The 16,739-nt window shown below is 49.6% G+C and overlaps 1 protein-coding gene across 1 annotated transcript; it reads right to left on the reverse strand.

Annotated features, from left to right (window-relative positions):
- Window positions 1–427: 427 nt before the first annotated feature.
- Window positions 428–16,470, reverse strand: ALDH4A1 (aldehyde dehydrogenase 4 family member A1). Its single transcript, XM_069742105.1, has 15 exons — window positions 15,972–16,470; window positions 14,162–14,255; window positions 13,442–13,534; window positions 12,958–13,005; window positions 12,698–12,853; window positions 12,038–12,187; window positions 11,878–11,952; window positions 10,318–10,505; window positions 9,583–9,656; window positions 8,345–8,541; window positions 7,918–7,965; window positions 7,522–7,674; window positions 4,946–5,067; window positions 4,060–4,178; window positions 428–674 (listed from the first exon to the last, which is right to left on the reverse strand). Exons 1-15 carry the CDS (start codon window positions 16,010–16,012, stop codon window positions 562–564), a joined length of 1,671 nt encoding a protein of 556 aa, XP_069598206.1. The 5' UTR covers window positions 16,013–16,470; the 3' UTR covers window positions 428–561.
- Window positions 16,471–16,739: the final 269 nt, after the last annotated feature.

Consider the following 16,739-nt stretch of genomic DNA (forward strand, 5'->3'; position numbering starts at 1 on the left):
ACGGAGCAGAGGACGGCCACAGGTAGAAGAATACGGCCGCACGGAGCAGAGGACGGCCACAGGTAGAAGAATACGGCCGCACGGAGCAGAGGACGGCCACAGGTAGAATACGGCCACAAGGAGCAGAGGAGACGGCCGCAGGGAGCAGAGGACTCGGCCGCAGGGAGCAGACTTCACCAATATAACTGCACAGGAACGCCAGACAGGTCCTGGTCATCTTCTTCACTCACATCCAAAGTTGGAAAAGTCTCGTTATATTCTGTTATGTAACAATGGAGACTTCGGCACAAGTGTCATAAATCCCTGCCTTGCCTTATCCACAGATGTAAACCTGCCGCTCAGGGAGGAGGACAGACTATTCACTCCATTGTTTCAGTCTGAACTTTCATTATATATCTTGTCTCAGATTTCAAGATTTTTTTTTTTTTTTTTTTTAACTTTCTGATAAAACTGGATTTTAGATAAAAAATAGTTTCCTAAAATTTATAAAACATATATTAAAATATTGTTCTTCATTCTCCAGGATTAGAGGAAATTCCACCTGACGTGTGAACATGGACCTCACTGCATGTAGGGGTACTTCCATTCAGTTAGAGGGACGTGGGTTTCTTTAATGACCTGCGGTGACGTCCAGCGCAGAATGTAGTGAGGACCCCCGGGTTTGTCGTTTGTTCCTGTTAAGAGAGTAAAGTTATTTAGGGCAAAATGATTTACAGAAAAATAAGGAACATGGTTACATCTAGGTCATACTCTAACCTGCAGAAAAAGGGAATCTATCAGTGGGACCATATAGGGGGATATGGCCATGTACATGTGGGTCAGAGAAAGCTGAATCAGTATCCGACCCATAAATCGTAACTGCTTATTTACATATATCCTGTATTATACTCCAGAGCTGCACTCATTCTGCTGGTGCAGTCACTGTGTACATACATTACATTACTGATCCTGAGTTACCTCCTGTATTATACCCCAGAGCTGCACTCACTATTCTGCTGGTGCAGTCACTGTGTACATACATTACATTACTGATCCTGAATTACGTCCTGTATTATACCCCAGAGCTGGACTCACTATTCTGCTGGTGCAGTCACTGTGTACATACATTACTGATCCTGAGTTACATCCTGTATTATACCCCAGAGCTGCACTCACTATTCTGCTGGTGCAGTCACTGTGTGCATACATTACTGATCCTGAGTTCCATCCTGTATTATACTCCAGAGCTGCACTCATTCTGCTGCTGTAGTCACTGTGTACATACCTGTATATACTCGAGTATAAGCCGACCCCCTAATTTTGCCACAAAAAACTGGGAAAACTTATTGACTCGAGTATAAGCCTAGGGTGGAAAATGCAGCAGCTACCGGTGAATTTCAAAAACAAAAATAGATGCTCCATACCGTTCATTATGGCCCCATAGATGCTCCATATAAAGCTGTGCCCCACATATAATGCTCTGCACCGTTCATTATGGCCCCATATAAAGCTGTGCCATATAGAATGCTCTGCACCGTTCATTATGGCCCCATAGATGCTATATATAAAGCTGTGCCCCACATATAATGCTCTGCACCGTTCATTATGGCTCCATATAAAGTTGTGCCCCATATAGAATGCTCTGCACTGTTTATTATGGCCCCATGGATGCTCCTTATAAAGCTGTGCCATATAGAATGCTGCTACTGCAATAAAAAATAAATAAATCACATACTCACCTCTCTTCGCTCAGGACTCCAGCGCTTTCAATATTTACCTGCTCCTCGTGCGGCTCCGTCTCCAGCGCTGACGCTCAGTAGAGGGCGCGCACTGACTACGTCACCGCGCCCTCTAACCTGAGCGTCACTGCCAGAGGACGCTAGAGACGGAGCCGCACTGGAGCGAGGAGCAGGTAAATATCGCGCAGCGCTCCATTCCCAGTATACTTACCTGCTCCCGGCGCGGTCCCTGCTTCTCCTGTATTGAGCAGTCACAGTTACCGCTCATTTTTAGTCATGAATATGCGGCTCCACCTCTCTGGGAGGTGGAGCCGCATATTCATTTCTGTAATGAGCGGTACCATGTGACCGCTCAATACAGGAAGAAGATGCAGCGCTGGAAGAAGCAGGGACCGCGCCGGAGCAGGTAAGTATAACTAGACAGCCCCCGCTCCCTCTCCCCTGCCGACCTCCAGGTATGACTCGAGTATAAGCCGAGAGGGGGACTTTCAGCCCCAAAAAATGGGCTGAAAATCTCGGCTTATACTCGAGTATATACGGTACATTACTGATCCTAAGTTACCTCCTGTATTATACTCCAGAGCTGCACTCACTATTCTGCTGGTGCAGTCACTGTGTACGTACATTACATTACTGATCCCGAGTTACATCCTGTATTATACCCCAGAGGTGCACTCACTATTCTGCTGGTGCAGTCACTGTGTACATACATTACATTACTGATCCTGAGTTACATCCTGTATTATACCCCAGAGCTGCACTCACTATTCTGCTGGTGCAGTCACTGTGTACATACATTACTGATCCTGAGTTACATCCTGTATTATACCCCAGAGCTGCACTCACTATTCTGCTGGTGCAGTCACTGTGCACATACATTACTGATCCTGAGTTACATCCTGTATTATACTCCAGAGCTGCACTCACTATTCTGCTGGTGCAGTCACTGTGTACATACATTACATTACTGATCCTGAGTTACATCCTGTATTATACTCCAGAGCTGCACTCACTATTCTGCTGGTGCAGTCACTGTGTACATACATAACATTATTGATCCTGAGTTACCTCCTGTATTATACTCCAGAGCTGCACTCACTATTCTGCTGGTGCAGTCACTGTGTACATACATTACATTACTGATCCTGAGTTACATCCTGTATTATACTCCAGAGCTGCACTCACTATTCTGCTGGTGCAGTCACTGTGTACATACATCACATTACTGATCCTGAGTTACATCCTGTATTATACTCCAGAGCTGCACTCACTATTCTGCTGGTGCAGTCACTGTGTACATACATTACTGATCCTGCGTTACATCCTGTATTATACCCCAGAGCTGCACTCACTATTCTGCTGGTGCAGTCACTGTGTACATACATTACATTACTGATCCTGAGTTACCTCCTGTATTATACCCCAGAGCTGCACTCACTATGCTGCTGGTGCAGTCACTGTGTACATACATTACTGATCCTGAGTTACATCCTGTATTACACCTCAGAGCTGCACTCACTATTCTGCTGGTGCAGTCACTGTGTACATACATTACATTACTGATCCTGAGTTACATCCTGTATTATACCCCAGAGCTGCACTCACTATTCTGCTGGTGCAGTCACTGTGCACATACATTACATTACTGATCCTGAGTTACATCCTGTATTATACCCCAGAGCTGCACTCACTATTCTGCTGGTGCAGTCACTGTGTACATACATTACTGATCCTGAGTTACATCCTGTATTATACCCCAGAGCTGCACTCACTATTCTGCTGGTGCAGTCACTGTGCACATACATTACTGATCCTGAGTTACATCCTGTATTATACTCCAGAGCTGCACTCACTATTCTGCTGGTGCAGTCACTGTGTACATACATTACATTACTGATCCTGAGTTATATCCTGTATTATACTCCAGAGCTGCACTCACTATTCTGCTGGTGCAGTCACTGTGCACATACATTACTGATCCTGAGTTACCTCCTGTATTATACTCCAGAGCTGCGCTCACTATTCTGCTGGTGCAGTCACTGTGTACATACATTACATTACTGATCCTGAGTTACATCCTGTATTACACCTCAGAGCTGCACTCACTATTCTGCTGGTGCAGTCACTGTGTACATACATTACATTACTGATCCTGAGTTACATCCTGTATTATACTCCAGAGCTGCACTCAGTATTCTGCCACAAGCCCCCTCTTTGGGCTCCTATGAGTCATCCGTGTCGCTGGATTAATGATTCTCTGTCCTCGGACCACCGTCATGCTCATATAACCCTGTTACAACAATCCATATAGATTTACTACATTATAGGACCCTGTACTCACCCGATCCACGCGATCCCCCGAAAGGCTGCTGAGCCACCACTGCCCCCGTGGACTTATCATTGATGTAGAAGTTTCCGGCTGCGTTTCTCAGCGCTGCGGTCGCCTCCTGCACCACGACCCTATGTGCAATTACAATATGACTTTACTGAAGAAAGAAAATCAGAAGCCACAAAGACGGCAACATGAAATGCTCGGCGCTCCTCTCCTCTCTGGATAGTTTGCTACAATGTATCAGTGTAGGCAAAGTATCAGCCAAGAGTCCGGCACATTGATAAAACGCACACTGGCCCTTCTCACATATGTGAAAATAACTTACGAGTGAAACTGTTCATCCAAGTGTATCATGAAGTTGTCAATATTTACACAAATCTCATGCATTGTTACATTTTCAATGGAAGTGATCGGCGGAGTTTCTGTAATAAGGATCTGCAGGAGGGATTGGACTGTTCTCTAGAGATAAGGCTCCGCCAGGGATGTGTGCCAGCGGCAGAGCACATACAGACGTGGCGGAGTCAGACGAGGCGGACGCCAGCCATAGTATCGCTCAGCCCACTGCCATCTAAGGTGTATGGGGGTTTATGTCGGGGGGGCCGGCGTCTCTGGACATCCAACTTCACCCCCAGCTGTGCATTCATTGTCTGCAGGTCAGATAAGACTATCACATCTGTAATCAATGCTGGAGAGGTGTAATATTAACTGGACTCAGTAATAAAGTCATTTACTGCAGATAAGAGACCAGTTATCAGGAAAGTAGAGAGCTCTGGATGTTTTATTTTATCCTTAGTGGATATAGAGGCTGTACCGGGCAATGCAAGTCTCTCTGCGGCTGCCTTCCCTCCGTATTCTGCACTACGTGTAGACTCGTAACCACACAGCAAGTACGTACTTATCCTGGGCAAACACTGCCCCCGTGAGGCCGTACGGGGACGTGCTGTCAATCAGCTGCAGAACCTCTTTGTACTTATTCTCTGGATAGACGTAAACAGTTAACACCGGTCCAAAGATTTCCTGCAGGAAAAATTAGAATGAGTGTAGTTAATAGGGGGCTATAGGATACTAAGGCTACTTTCACACTAGCGTCGTTTGGGATACGTCGCAATGCGTCGTTTTGGGGAAAAAAAACGCATCCTGCAAAGTTTTCTGCAGGATGCGTTTTTTCCCCATAGACTAACATTAGCGACGCATTGCCACACTTCGCAACAGTCGTGCGATGGTTGTGTTGTGGCGGACCGTCCGAACAAAAAAACGTTGCTTGCAACATTTTTTTTGAGCGCCGTGTCCGCCATTTCCGACCGCGCATGCACGGTCAGAACTCCGCCCCCACCTCCCCGCAACTCACAATGGGGCAGCGGATGCGTTGGAAAAATGCATCCGCTGCCCCCGTTGTGCGGCGCTTCCACAGTATGCGTCGGTACGTCGGCCCGACGCACTGCAAAGGGCTGAGTACGACGCTAGTGTGAAAGTAGCCTAATGGACGGTGGTGTGTGGTACGGTGCTCGGCCCATGGACACTCGTCATGGCATCAGTGTATGATATTGCTTGTGTGTCTCATTGCATTCTGGTATTGATAAGTATGGACGTAATACAACTGGCGTGGCGTTCTACAATTGGAGCATTCTACAATTGGCGGGGCATGCTACAATTGGCGGGGCGTGCTACAATTGGCGGGACCTTCTACAATTGGCGGGGCATGCTACAATTGGCGGGACCTTCTACAATTGGCGGGGCGTTCTACAATTGGAGCATTCTACAATTGGCGGGGCGTGCTACAATTGGTGGGACCTTCTACAATTGGCGGGGTGTGCTACAATTGGCGGGACCTTCTACAATTGGCGGGACCTTCTACAATTGGCGGGGCGTGCTACAATTGGCGGGATCTTCTACAATTGGCGGGGCATGCTACAATTGGCGGGACCTTCTACAATTGGCGGGGCGTTCTACAATTGGAGCATTCTACAATTGGCAGGGCGTGCTACAATTGGAGCATTCTACAATTGGCGGGACCTTCTACAATTGGCGGGACCTTCTACAATTGGCGGGACCTTCTACAATTGGCGGGACCTTCTACAATTGGCGGGGCGTGCTACAATTGGCGGGGCGTGCTACAATTGGCGGGGCGTGCTACAATTGGAGCGTTCTACAATTGGCAGGACCTTCTACAATTGGCGGGGCGTGCTACAATTGGCGGAGCGTGCTACAATTGGAGCATTCTACAATTGGCGGGACCTTCTACAATTGGCGGGGCGTGCTACAATTGGCGGGACCTTCTACAATTGGCGGGGCGTGCTACAATTGGAGCATTCTACAATTTGCGGGACCTTCTACAATTGGCGGGGCGTGCTACAATTGGCGGAGCGTGCTACAATTGGAGCATTCTACAATTGGCGGGGCGTGCTACAATTGGAGCATTCTACAATTGGCGGGGCGTGCTACAATTGGCGGGGCGTGCTACAATTGGTGGGACCTTCTACAATTGGTGGGGCGTGCTACAATTGGCGGGACCTTCTACAATTGGCGGGGCGTCCTACAATTGGAGCATTCTACAATTGGCGGGACCTTCTACAATTGGCGGGGTGTGCTACAATTGGGACCTTCTACAATTGGCGGGGCGTCCTACAATTGGCGGGACCTTCTACAATTGGCGAGACCTTCTACAATTGGCGAGACCTTCTACAATTGGCGGGGCGTGCTACAATTGGCAGGACCTTCTACAATTGGCGGGGCGTGCTACAATTGGAGCATTCTACAATTGGCGGGACCTTCTACAATTGGCGGGGCGTGCTACAATTGGCGGGGCGTGCTACAATTGGTGGGACCTTCTACAATTGGCGGGGCGTGCTACAATTGGTGGGACCTTCTACAATTGGCGGGGTGTGCTACAATTGGGACCTTCTACAATTGGCGGGGCGTCCTACAATTGGAGCGTTCTACAATTGGCGGGACCTTCTACAATTGGCGGGACCTTCTACAATTGGCGGGGCGTGCTACAATTGGCGGGACCTTCTACAATTGGCGGGACCTTCTACAATTGACGGGACCTTCTACAATTGGCGGGACCTTCTACAATTGGCGGGGCGTGCTACAATTGGCGGGACCTTCTACAATTGGCGGGGCGTGCTACAATTGGCGGGGCGTGCTACAATTGGCGGGGCGTGCTACAATTGGTGGGTCCTTCTACAATTGGCGGGGCGTGCTACAATTGGCGGGGCGTGCTACAATTGGCGGGACCTTCTACAATTGGCAGGGCGTGCTACAATTGGCGGGACCTTCTACAATTGGCGGGGCGTGCTACAATTGGCGTGGCGTGCTACAATTGGCGGGGCGTGCTACAATTGGGGCGTGCTACAGTTGGCGGGACCTTCTACAGTTGGCGGGACGTGCTACAATTGGGATGTTCTATAATTGGGGGGACGTTCCACAATTAGTGAGCTTTTATAAACGCTAATTAGTGGGACCTTTTACCTCCGACATGATTTTCTCCTTCGGATCTTTGCTCTCGATAATCGTGGGTTCCACAAAGTATCCAACTCTGTCGTCGCACTTTCCCCCGGCCAGGATGGTGAGACTGGGAGACTCTCGAGCGTGATTTATCCAGCCCTGGATCCGTCTGAATGACTAAGGGGAAGGGGACATGGTAGTGACAGTGCTGTATGTATATTGAGGTGTATACACACACTATATATCCTCAGTGCATTCATCAGACTAACACTCCTATATAACAACATCTCCTTCTGGGTCTCTGCCTGTTTATGCTTTTCTATCACTTTCCGATAATCCAGCAATTATCAAGTCTTATTGATGTTGGATTAACGGACGTGCAATGATAGTCTGGACCCGGAGAAGGAAGCCGGTTCTTACCTTTTCATCAATCACGGCGGACATGAAGGTGCTGAAGTCATCTACAGGCTGGGAATTAAAGCAGAGAATCCAGGATCAGAGAATATCAGGTTCCAACATTCGTTAATTTGTTACCCAAATCTCCTAAGTGCTTGTCATGGATGAGAAAGCCGAGCGGGAACACGGGCTAAATCCTCGCACAACCTCCGGCTTGTGAAGTGACACGTCCCACCTAACAAGGAACGGACGCCTCGATTCAATTACCGGACGGGGTTAGCGGCTGCTTACAAGAAGTTCTGCCGCGTTCCCCAACGCTCCATTTTCTCGTCCCCCCTGACAGGATAAGAGGCGGGCGGTGCAGCAGGTATTAGCCGAGGCCCAGCGCAGCCGCTAATCCCATCAGACACTGCTGAGCTCCGTCCTTACGGGCGGTGGAATCTGCACTCACGTTCCCCACTTTGATCTTGCCGTGCTCCTCCAGCAGCCGAGCTTTGATCTGGGGCCACAGAGAGTCCGGAGCATAGAGCCGGGAGCAGGCCGAGCACTTCTGACCGCTGTACTCGAAGGCCGAGCGGAGCACGCCGTTCACCACGCTTTCCACCTCCGCGGACTTGTGTACGAAGTGGAAGTTTTTTCCTCCACATTCTGCAAAGGGAATAAAGCCAAATATAATGCTGTGACTGTGGTTAATGCTAATTGCTCCCTCGCTGTTACCTCACTGGGATGTTGGAAGCTCAGAGATGGGGGCTGTCTGCAGTGCAAAGATTAAATATGCAAATTATCTGTTCAGAGAGGACTAGAACCCCAGCGCCACCTATGGGAAGCAGCGATATAGAGTTCTAGTCCTCCTCCTGTCTGAAAAAACACTTTGCATATTTAATTTCCCAGAGGAGCATGCATGGCTCCTCGCGCCGGCAAGCCACGCTCGGCTCCTCGCGCCGGCAAGCCACGCTCGGCTCCTCGCGCCGGCAAGCCACGCTCGGCTCCTCGCGCCGGCAAGCCACGCTCGGCTCCTCGCGCCGGCAAGCCACGCTCGGCTCCTCGCGCCGGCAAGCCACGCTCGGCTCCTCGCTCCGGCAAGCCACGCTCGGCTCCTCGCTCCGGCAAGCCACGCTCGGCTCCTCGCTCCGGCAAGCCACGCTCGGCTCCTCGCGCCGGCAAGCCACGCTCGGCTCCTCGCTCCGGCAAGCCACGCTCGGCTCCTCGCTCCGGCAAGCCACGCTCGGCTCCTCGCTCCGGCAAGCCACGCTCGGCTCCTCGCTCCGGCAAGCCACGCTCTGCTCCTCGCTCTGATCAAGCCAGGCTCTGCACATGGCAGTCCGTACTCGGACCTCGATATACGGACGTCTGATTTCGGCCTCACAATGTGAGGACAATATTTCTCTTTGGGTCGGCGTCTTAGGATCCTGTGAGCGGGACATGTGGGCAACTACAATGACCCCTCAATTTTATGGTTTTACATGGAACTAAAAACAAATCTACTTTTCGGATAATTTGCAACAATGTATCAGTCTTAAATCTGAGGCTGTTGAGCTCATAGGGAAGTATCTGGATTAGACAATTGTAACAAACCCTCAGCTGTGTGAATCATTAGCTATGTTAGATGTAGAGGGAGACGCTCCGTTGCTTTTCCAAGTTTCCGTGCTTAACATATTATCACATTATGTCCGCTGAACGTCGCCTCACCTCCCGCCAAGCGTGGGAATGTCCGGTAACGCTCCAGCTTCTCCGATATTTGTTTCCACAGATGCCTGAAGGTTCTGAACAAAAAACATTTAAAAAAAAAAAAACTAAAAACACGCAACATAAAGAATGAATGTGTTTTGTCCTATCTCGTTACTTTTTTAATTTTTTCTTTGAATTTTTTGCTGTGCGATTTCGGATGTTTCCCCCTGGTGTATACGGGTCATTATGTGTGAACCTTGCTGGATCAGTGTCTGCGCAGAGCTCGGGCCACAAGATGAAGGATAATAAGGCCGTGTTCCCACGTGCAAAAATACTGCAGTTTTTTTTTTTTCTGCAGCTGTTTGCAGCAAAATATGCAGTAGTGATCTGCTCTGGATATTGCATTTATGCTACATTTTCTCCTTTTCGTGCTTTTTTGGTGCAGCGTTATATTTTTATGTCTTTTTTTTTTTAGTTTCTCATTCGAAAAATGCACTGTGTTGTTAAATGCCGAGTGAGCACAAGTGTTCATGAAATCACATCCACTTTGCTGGAACAGCGGATTTTCTGCACAAAAAGCGCAGCATTTACGCAGTGTCTGAACATGGCCTTAGGCCTGGCTCACTCTTGAACAAAAAGTGTTCACTTACATTGCGTTATTCGGATTTCCGCACCGATATATCGTACGAAGAGAAGTAACATGCTGCTATATGGTACACTTCCACCTTGCCGCTCCTGGTGCGGCCCATTACTTACGGCATGCTCCCGGTGAAGTTTATTCCGCTGAGGTGCTCTGAGCCGGTGACCGTGTCGCCAAACACCGAGCCTTCCGCCGGCACAAACTGTATGATGTTAGGAGGGAGCCCGGCCTCTCGGAGGATTTTATACACGGCATAATTGGACAGTATGGCGGTATCACTGGGCTTCCACAGAACCACGTTACCCTGGAGGAAGAAGAAAGGATGATCAGTAAAAGATCCATGACAATGTAGCATCATTACAGACCCGTAATGTGGCGAAGGGACCCCTGCAGACCCCCGAGAATAAAAGGGCATCCTGATAATAGAGCGCAATGTTAAGATGTTTCCCAGAACAGCGACGCTCCCCGTCACCAGGCCGGTAAAATAATTGGTTATTTTCTGATACTCGCTTTCCTTTATGCACAGCTGCTGAGTTGTTACAATGTATCAGTGTAGGTAAGCCATGAGCCAGAAGTCTAGGGCTCCCACTCGGTTAGGCCATATTCACATGTAGCATAAATGCTGCGGGTTTTTTTTTCTCCCGCAGACGTTACCACCTAGTTTATGGATCGGTGATCACTTCTCTTCACAGGACAAGACTTCTGGACGTGATACAATGGTGACAACCTCTCGGGTCCGGATGTGTTGTTTCTATTGGCTGACGAGAAGCTGATGTGAAACTGAAACGCGTCGTATACTGGAAAGATGGGGAATTATTTCATATAGGAGGAGGAAAATGATCAAACGGCAGAAAAGTAAAAAAAAACCCTGTAAATGTCCAAAATAATGACGAGCACCCGAGCCATGAAGCGCTGATTATACATTGTGGCATCCATCAAAGGATCCGGCCGCCGTACCAGAACATCACTAGTGATCGACGCTCTGCAGACACGAGAATCTGCACCTGCACATCATTCCTATTGTGCAGGTGACATGACACCTGAGCTTTATTCCCAGCCGCATTCTCCACGATCACAATCTAACCTGGATTTATCTGGACGGGAAAGACATTCCCATCGCAAGTTGCAGAGAAGAAACACCCAAGAAATATGTGCTGAACCAGCTGCGAGGAGCACGGCAGACAGAAATAACATGAAGCAAGGATCGGGGGCGCGTTTTCTGACGGGGGACGGTGCTCTGAGAAACCTTCCTGGAAGTGCAAGATTGATGTCCGAATTACCGCAATCTGTGGCTACTGGAAACAGTCACCTACGTCTATTGCAAAAAGTCAGATCGATTGCATCTACGTGGCTCAGCCATTTGGTTTTATTAGTGGGATGCAAAACTAATAGGAGTTGTGACTGGTCATGGTGTATAGAGAAAGGAGCGCAAGATTAATGCCGAAATATCAGAGCAATATATTGGAGCACACTGCGTGCGCTGCTGATTTATTTTTTGAATTTCCGGCTTTACTGTGGTATTAAATAACAATTCTGCGCCACTAACAATGCATCATTCATGGGAAGGATAATATCAGGACTGGACGCCTGCTGGAGCCAATGAAGTGGCGAAACGTTTGCACTACTTTCCTTTGGTTTTATAGTGGACACAAACCACTCAGGAGCTTTACACTTACCATCAAGGCCGGGGCGCCAGCCAGGTTCCCACCAATAGCTGTGAAGTTAAATGGAGAGACTGCAGCGATAAACCCCTGAGGAAGACAAGGATGAGTTTCAAGTTTTACGGTCTCTGATGGTCATATGCCTTTTCTCTGTCCACCAGTGTCTTGCCCTTACCTCCAGGCCCCGATACACCATGGTGTTGGTGCTGATCGGCACACTGATCGGTTGCTCGTGTTGCAGCTGCAGGGCATATTTCGCATTGAAGCGGAAAAAGTCAATAAGTTCGGCAGCAGCGTCGATTTCGGCCTGGATGACTGTCTTACCCTAAGAGAGAATTGTTAACTTATCACGAGGTTGAATTTCTCTGCATTTATCATCTCACTTTCTTTTTAGGAGACTGAAGTTTACACGGCCAAAGCCTGAGGCTGCACCACTGAGACCGGTCTGTGAGGTGCAACGTCGTGCATGAGATGTACAGATCCAAATCCACATCGATCATGCATGGCCACTAAGGCAGGACAGAGATATTGATGTAGGTGCTGATGGAAGTGAGATTTCAAAAAGTTGTTTGTTTGTTTTTCTGTGATTAATTTCAATAATTAGGTTTTTAATCAAGGAAAGGAGGAATAAGCTCAATATGACCTCAGCATTCTGATCTGAAGGTCAAAAATATCCAGAAATCATCACTTTACTAGAAAAAAAGCGCAAGAAATAAGATATAGGGGGAGCAGATGTTACGTCGGGCCTTACTGACCTCTATGGGGATGGAGCCAGCAATAAGGCGTTGCAGACGTCTTCATTCGCCATCATCTCAGATCGAATACGTTTTTTTACCTGTCCGATCATGGTCTTAGCCAGAATCTCCGCTCTCCTGGGGCCACTAAGGAGATCCGCGGCTTTGAAGAAGATCTGCGCTCGATCTTCCACCGGCTTCAGGTCCCACTCCCTCCGAGCAGACAAGGCGGCGTTGATGCCTCGATTCAGCAGTTCCTGCGACACAAACCCCGATCGTTATTCTCAAGGAGCAGAAATATTAAAAAAACAAAAAACATTTCTTGCTAATCTGCAGCAGCGACAACCCGAGCCGCACTCACCGCGTCTGCGTAACAGTATTTGGCCACTTTGTGCGAATGGTGGAAAGGCTGAAACGAAAAAGACTTATTTCAGGAGAGAACTTGGCATTACGGGATTTTGGTTTCTATTTTCTTCTTCGTTGTGTTAAAAGCTAATTTCAGAATTGAACACGTCCAATGAAACCAATCGCCGATCTACAGAATACCTCATTTACTGATCCTTGGGGTCGGCGTCCCAACACTAGGACCCTCAACCATGGTCAGAACGAGGAATAATCCCATGTCAAAACGGAGCGGGAAGCCAGACGGCTGCCCATCGCGCTCCAGTCATTGCCAGAAAAAGCCGAGCACGGCGACCCATAGGCAATGAATGGAGCCACAATTGCGCATGCACACAGATGCTTGTGAGGGTCCCAAAAGTCGGACCACACAGGGATGTAGTTTCCATCATTATTTGCAACAGAATAAAATCTTACTCTTCTGGTTCCTTAATGGAAGATCTTACCGAGCGCTGGTACCGGACATCCTTCGTCCACACCTCTTCTCCCCCCACAACACAGGGGATTTCTTCCGTCTTGCCTTTAAGACCCTCAAGCGCCTAGTTGTACAAGAACAGTATAAAAATCAAGTGCGCACAGGACTTTCCCCCTCCCCCGACATCTTTACAGGCCAAGACCCCCAGGCTATAAATGCAGCTGATGACATGTCTCACCTTAAAAAACCTTTAGTTAATTATTGACCTGTGTGGCTGGAAATAATTCACCAGACCCGATAATAAGGACAGAAGCTAATGATTAAAGGAGACTTCTCCCAACAAATGTGTGCAATCCGGTGTCAGAAATCGGAGATCTTAACAGCGAGGAAATAAATATTGGTAGACTGCAGGACTATTCAATGGTATGCCTGGTTTAAAAAATTAACAAAAATATATATATATTTTCCAAAATCTAGAAGAATGTCTTTCTGGAGGACCTTGTGCACTGCAGACCGACCACTGATTATAGTGAGATCTGTGTAATACTTTGTCGTACCTGTAGGAGCGCTGTAGGGGAATTGCACGCTTGCTGCTAGGGTTTCCTATACATTATACCTGGGGTCTGAGTAGCAGGACACCCTGGGATCAGCTTGTTGGGGGGACAACAAGGGATTGTCCAAAGCAAAGACCCCTTGAACCGTTTTTTACTGGAACCAGAGAAGCCTTAAAGTAACAGAAGCAGATTCTTACTGTCTGCAGAGCCGCTCTCTCGGGGCTGCCATGCTTAAACTCCAGGATTGGTTCATTCTTCACTTCGGCGGTCGCACAGTGATGCCAGCGCAGCCTAAAACCGAACGGACACAGGTTAGGATCTGGGACCCCCCGACCAATCAGCGAGTAATAAAAGTATTCAGAATATCTGATGGTAAAAGAAAGGGACCCCGATCAGTGGAGGGAAACCGCCAAGGTCAAAGATGGCGACAGACGAGCGCATTACACGGCGTGTGCTGTCTGAGCGTGTGATGGAAGCTCACGGACGGACGATGTTCAGACGACAGAATGTCTGAGAGCAAAAAAACCTCACAGCATCCAGTCATCTCTCCTGGGTGTGCATAGAACCCCGAATCCCATATGGATGGGTCAGACGACAGAATGTCTGAGAGCAAAAAAACCTCACAGCATCCAGTCATCTCTCCTGGGTGTGCATAGAACCCCGAATCCCATATGGATGGGGCAGCACTTCATTTTTTATAAAGCCTGTAGTTATGTTCACTCCTACCGCATCTGCTGCAGAACTTCTTTAGGAAAATCTGCAGGACCAAAAACTGCGGAGTTTGCTTGATGACAGCAGAAGGCAGCAGACTTCTGATCAGCAGGTGATTTTCACTGCAGACTCTCATTGCTGCAGGTGGATATAATTGTGAGGAATCTCGTCCTCCGTGCTGCTCCTATAATCTGCTGCTGAGAATCCACCACGTGGGCACATACTGATAAGTATGGGGGTCCGACTGTCACCAAAGGCAGGTACAGAGATCGGGCATGTGGATGTCACCACACCTGACCCGTCGCCCCTGCGGCTCATCTCTCCGACCCATCACCCTGCGGATTGTCCCTCCAACTCATTGCATACATGTGTGCTGGGGCGAGTGGAGCGTCCACACTAATATGGTGGTCAGGGGGTCTGCTCAGTTTACTGCTACCCTCAGCCATAGGGTGGTCTTAGTCCACAGGAGGAGGCGCTGGTAATGAGGGCACCGCAGGAGGAGGCGCTGGTAATGAGGGCACCGCAGGAGGAGGCTCTGATAATGAGGGTACCGCAGGAGGAGGCACTGGTAACGAGGGCACCCCAGGAGGTAACACTGGTAACGAGGTCGCCGCAGGAGGTAACACTGGTAACGAGGTCGCCGCAGGAGGTAACACTGGTAACGAGGTCGCCGCAGGAGGTAACACTGGTAACGAGGTCGCCGCAGGAGGTAACACTGGTAACGAGGTCGCCGCAGGAGGTAACACTGGTAACGAGGTCGCCGCAGGAGGTAACACTGGTAACGAGGGCGCCGCAGGAGGTAACACTGGTAACGAGGGCGCCGCAGGAGGTAACACTGGTAACGAGGGCGCCGCAGGAGGTAACACTGGTAACGAGGTCGCCGCAGGAGGTAACACTGGTAACGAGGGCACTCCAGGAGGTAACACTGGTAACGAGGGCACTCCAGGAGGTAACACTGGTAACGAGGTCGCCGCAGGAGGTAACACTGGTAACGAGGTCGCCGCAGGAGGTAACACTGGTAACGAGGTCGCCGCAGGAGGTAACACTGGTAACGAGGGCGCCGCAGGAGGTAACACTGGTAACGAGGGCGCCGCAGGAGGTAACACTGGTAACGAGGGCGCCGCAGGAGGTAACACTGGTAACGAGGGCACCGCAGGAGGCGGCACTACCAGCAGACCTTGTGTTTATTGCAGGGTCCCTATGGCGGTGGGCAGCTGGCAGCACATGGGGCAGGTGGCAGCTGTCAGTCACTGTCAGGGGCACTTTTCTGTACAGGAGGGCATTTGGGGCACTCACCCAGCACAGGAGCGGCTCAGGACCCTCGGCAGCTGCTGCATGTTCCTCTGTCAGTGACCACCTGTCTGGGCTCCCAGTGCTCTCCGCTCAGAGGAGGGGCCCCGCATGTAACGCTGTTCCCTATTGGTGGAGCAGAAAGTGCGGTGATGGGGGAGGCGCTGATATCGGGGTCTCCTGACTGTCACTGCCCCACACACACAGGTGCCGGGGAGGAGCTGCTGCACCGATCACCTGCACGCAGCCGCAGTGTCAGCACAGGACAGGAGCGCAGAGGATACAGCGTCACCGCTAACACCGCAGCAGCCAATCAGGAGGCGCCTGACAGCGGAAGTGTCTGGACTGATCCATTACGGTGTCATAGAGGGGGGGGGGGGGTCGTTTCTTATAGATTTCCTCGCGTTTTCCAGGCTCTGACTCCGGGCGGCGCTGACATCACACCGGGTCATCACCGGCGGTGGTTTCCTTAGCTCTGTACGAGTCAGCAGCACCCACTGCGTACTCAGAATGGTACGATCTGGGGGCCGGGACCCGGAAAGCCAATCACAGGACTCACTGTAAAATTCCATCCAATAAGAAGCCTCAAAACAGAAGCCGCCCGTGCTCTGACCAAATAAGGAAGAGGTGTGACGTCACCTTATTACGTCATGGCTAGAATTGACATTACAGTTTATAACTTGGATGTGATGAGTGAGTGATCTGTGGTTGGGAGAGGCTGGGGCAGAGCGTGTAATAGACAAAATGGGGCCATAAATACATATTGCCCCAAAT

Source organism: Ranitomeya imitator, chromosome 10 (genome assembly GCF_032444005.1).
Source record: "Ranitomeya imitator isolate aRanImi1 chromosome 10, aRanImi1.pri, whole genome shotgun sequence".
Lineage (NCBI taxonomy): Eukaryota > Metazoa > Chordata > Amphibia > Anura > Dendrobatidae > Ranitomeya > Ranitomeya imitator.

What these genes read in the sequence shown, in the direction of transcription:
- ALDH4A1 (XM_069742105.1), bottom strand. Translation starts at nt 16,012, where the DNA reads ATGCAGCAGCTGCCGAGGGTCCTGAGCCGCTCCTGTGCTGG. An exon ending in ATGTCCGGTACCAGCGCTCG is followed by an intron (nt 13,006 to 13,441) that starts GTAAGATCTTCC and finishes TTTTCGTTTCAG; the next exon opens with CCTTTCCACCATTCGCACAA. An exon ending in AGGAGAAAATCATGTCGGAG is followed by an intron (nt 5,068 to 7,521) that starts GTAAAAGGTCCC and finishes TTTTTCCTGCAG; the next exon opens with GAAATCTTTGGACCGGTGTT.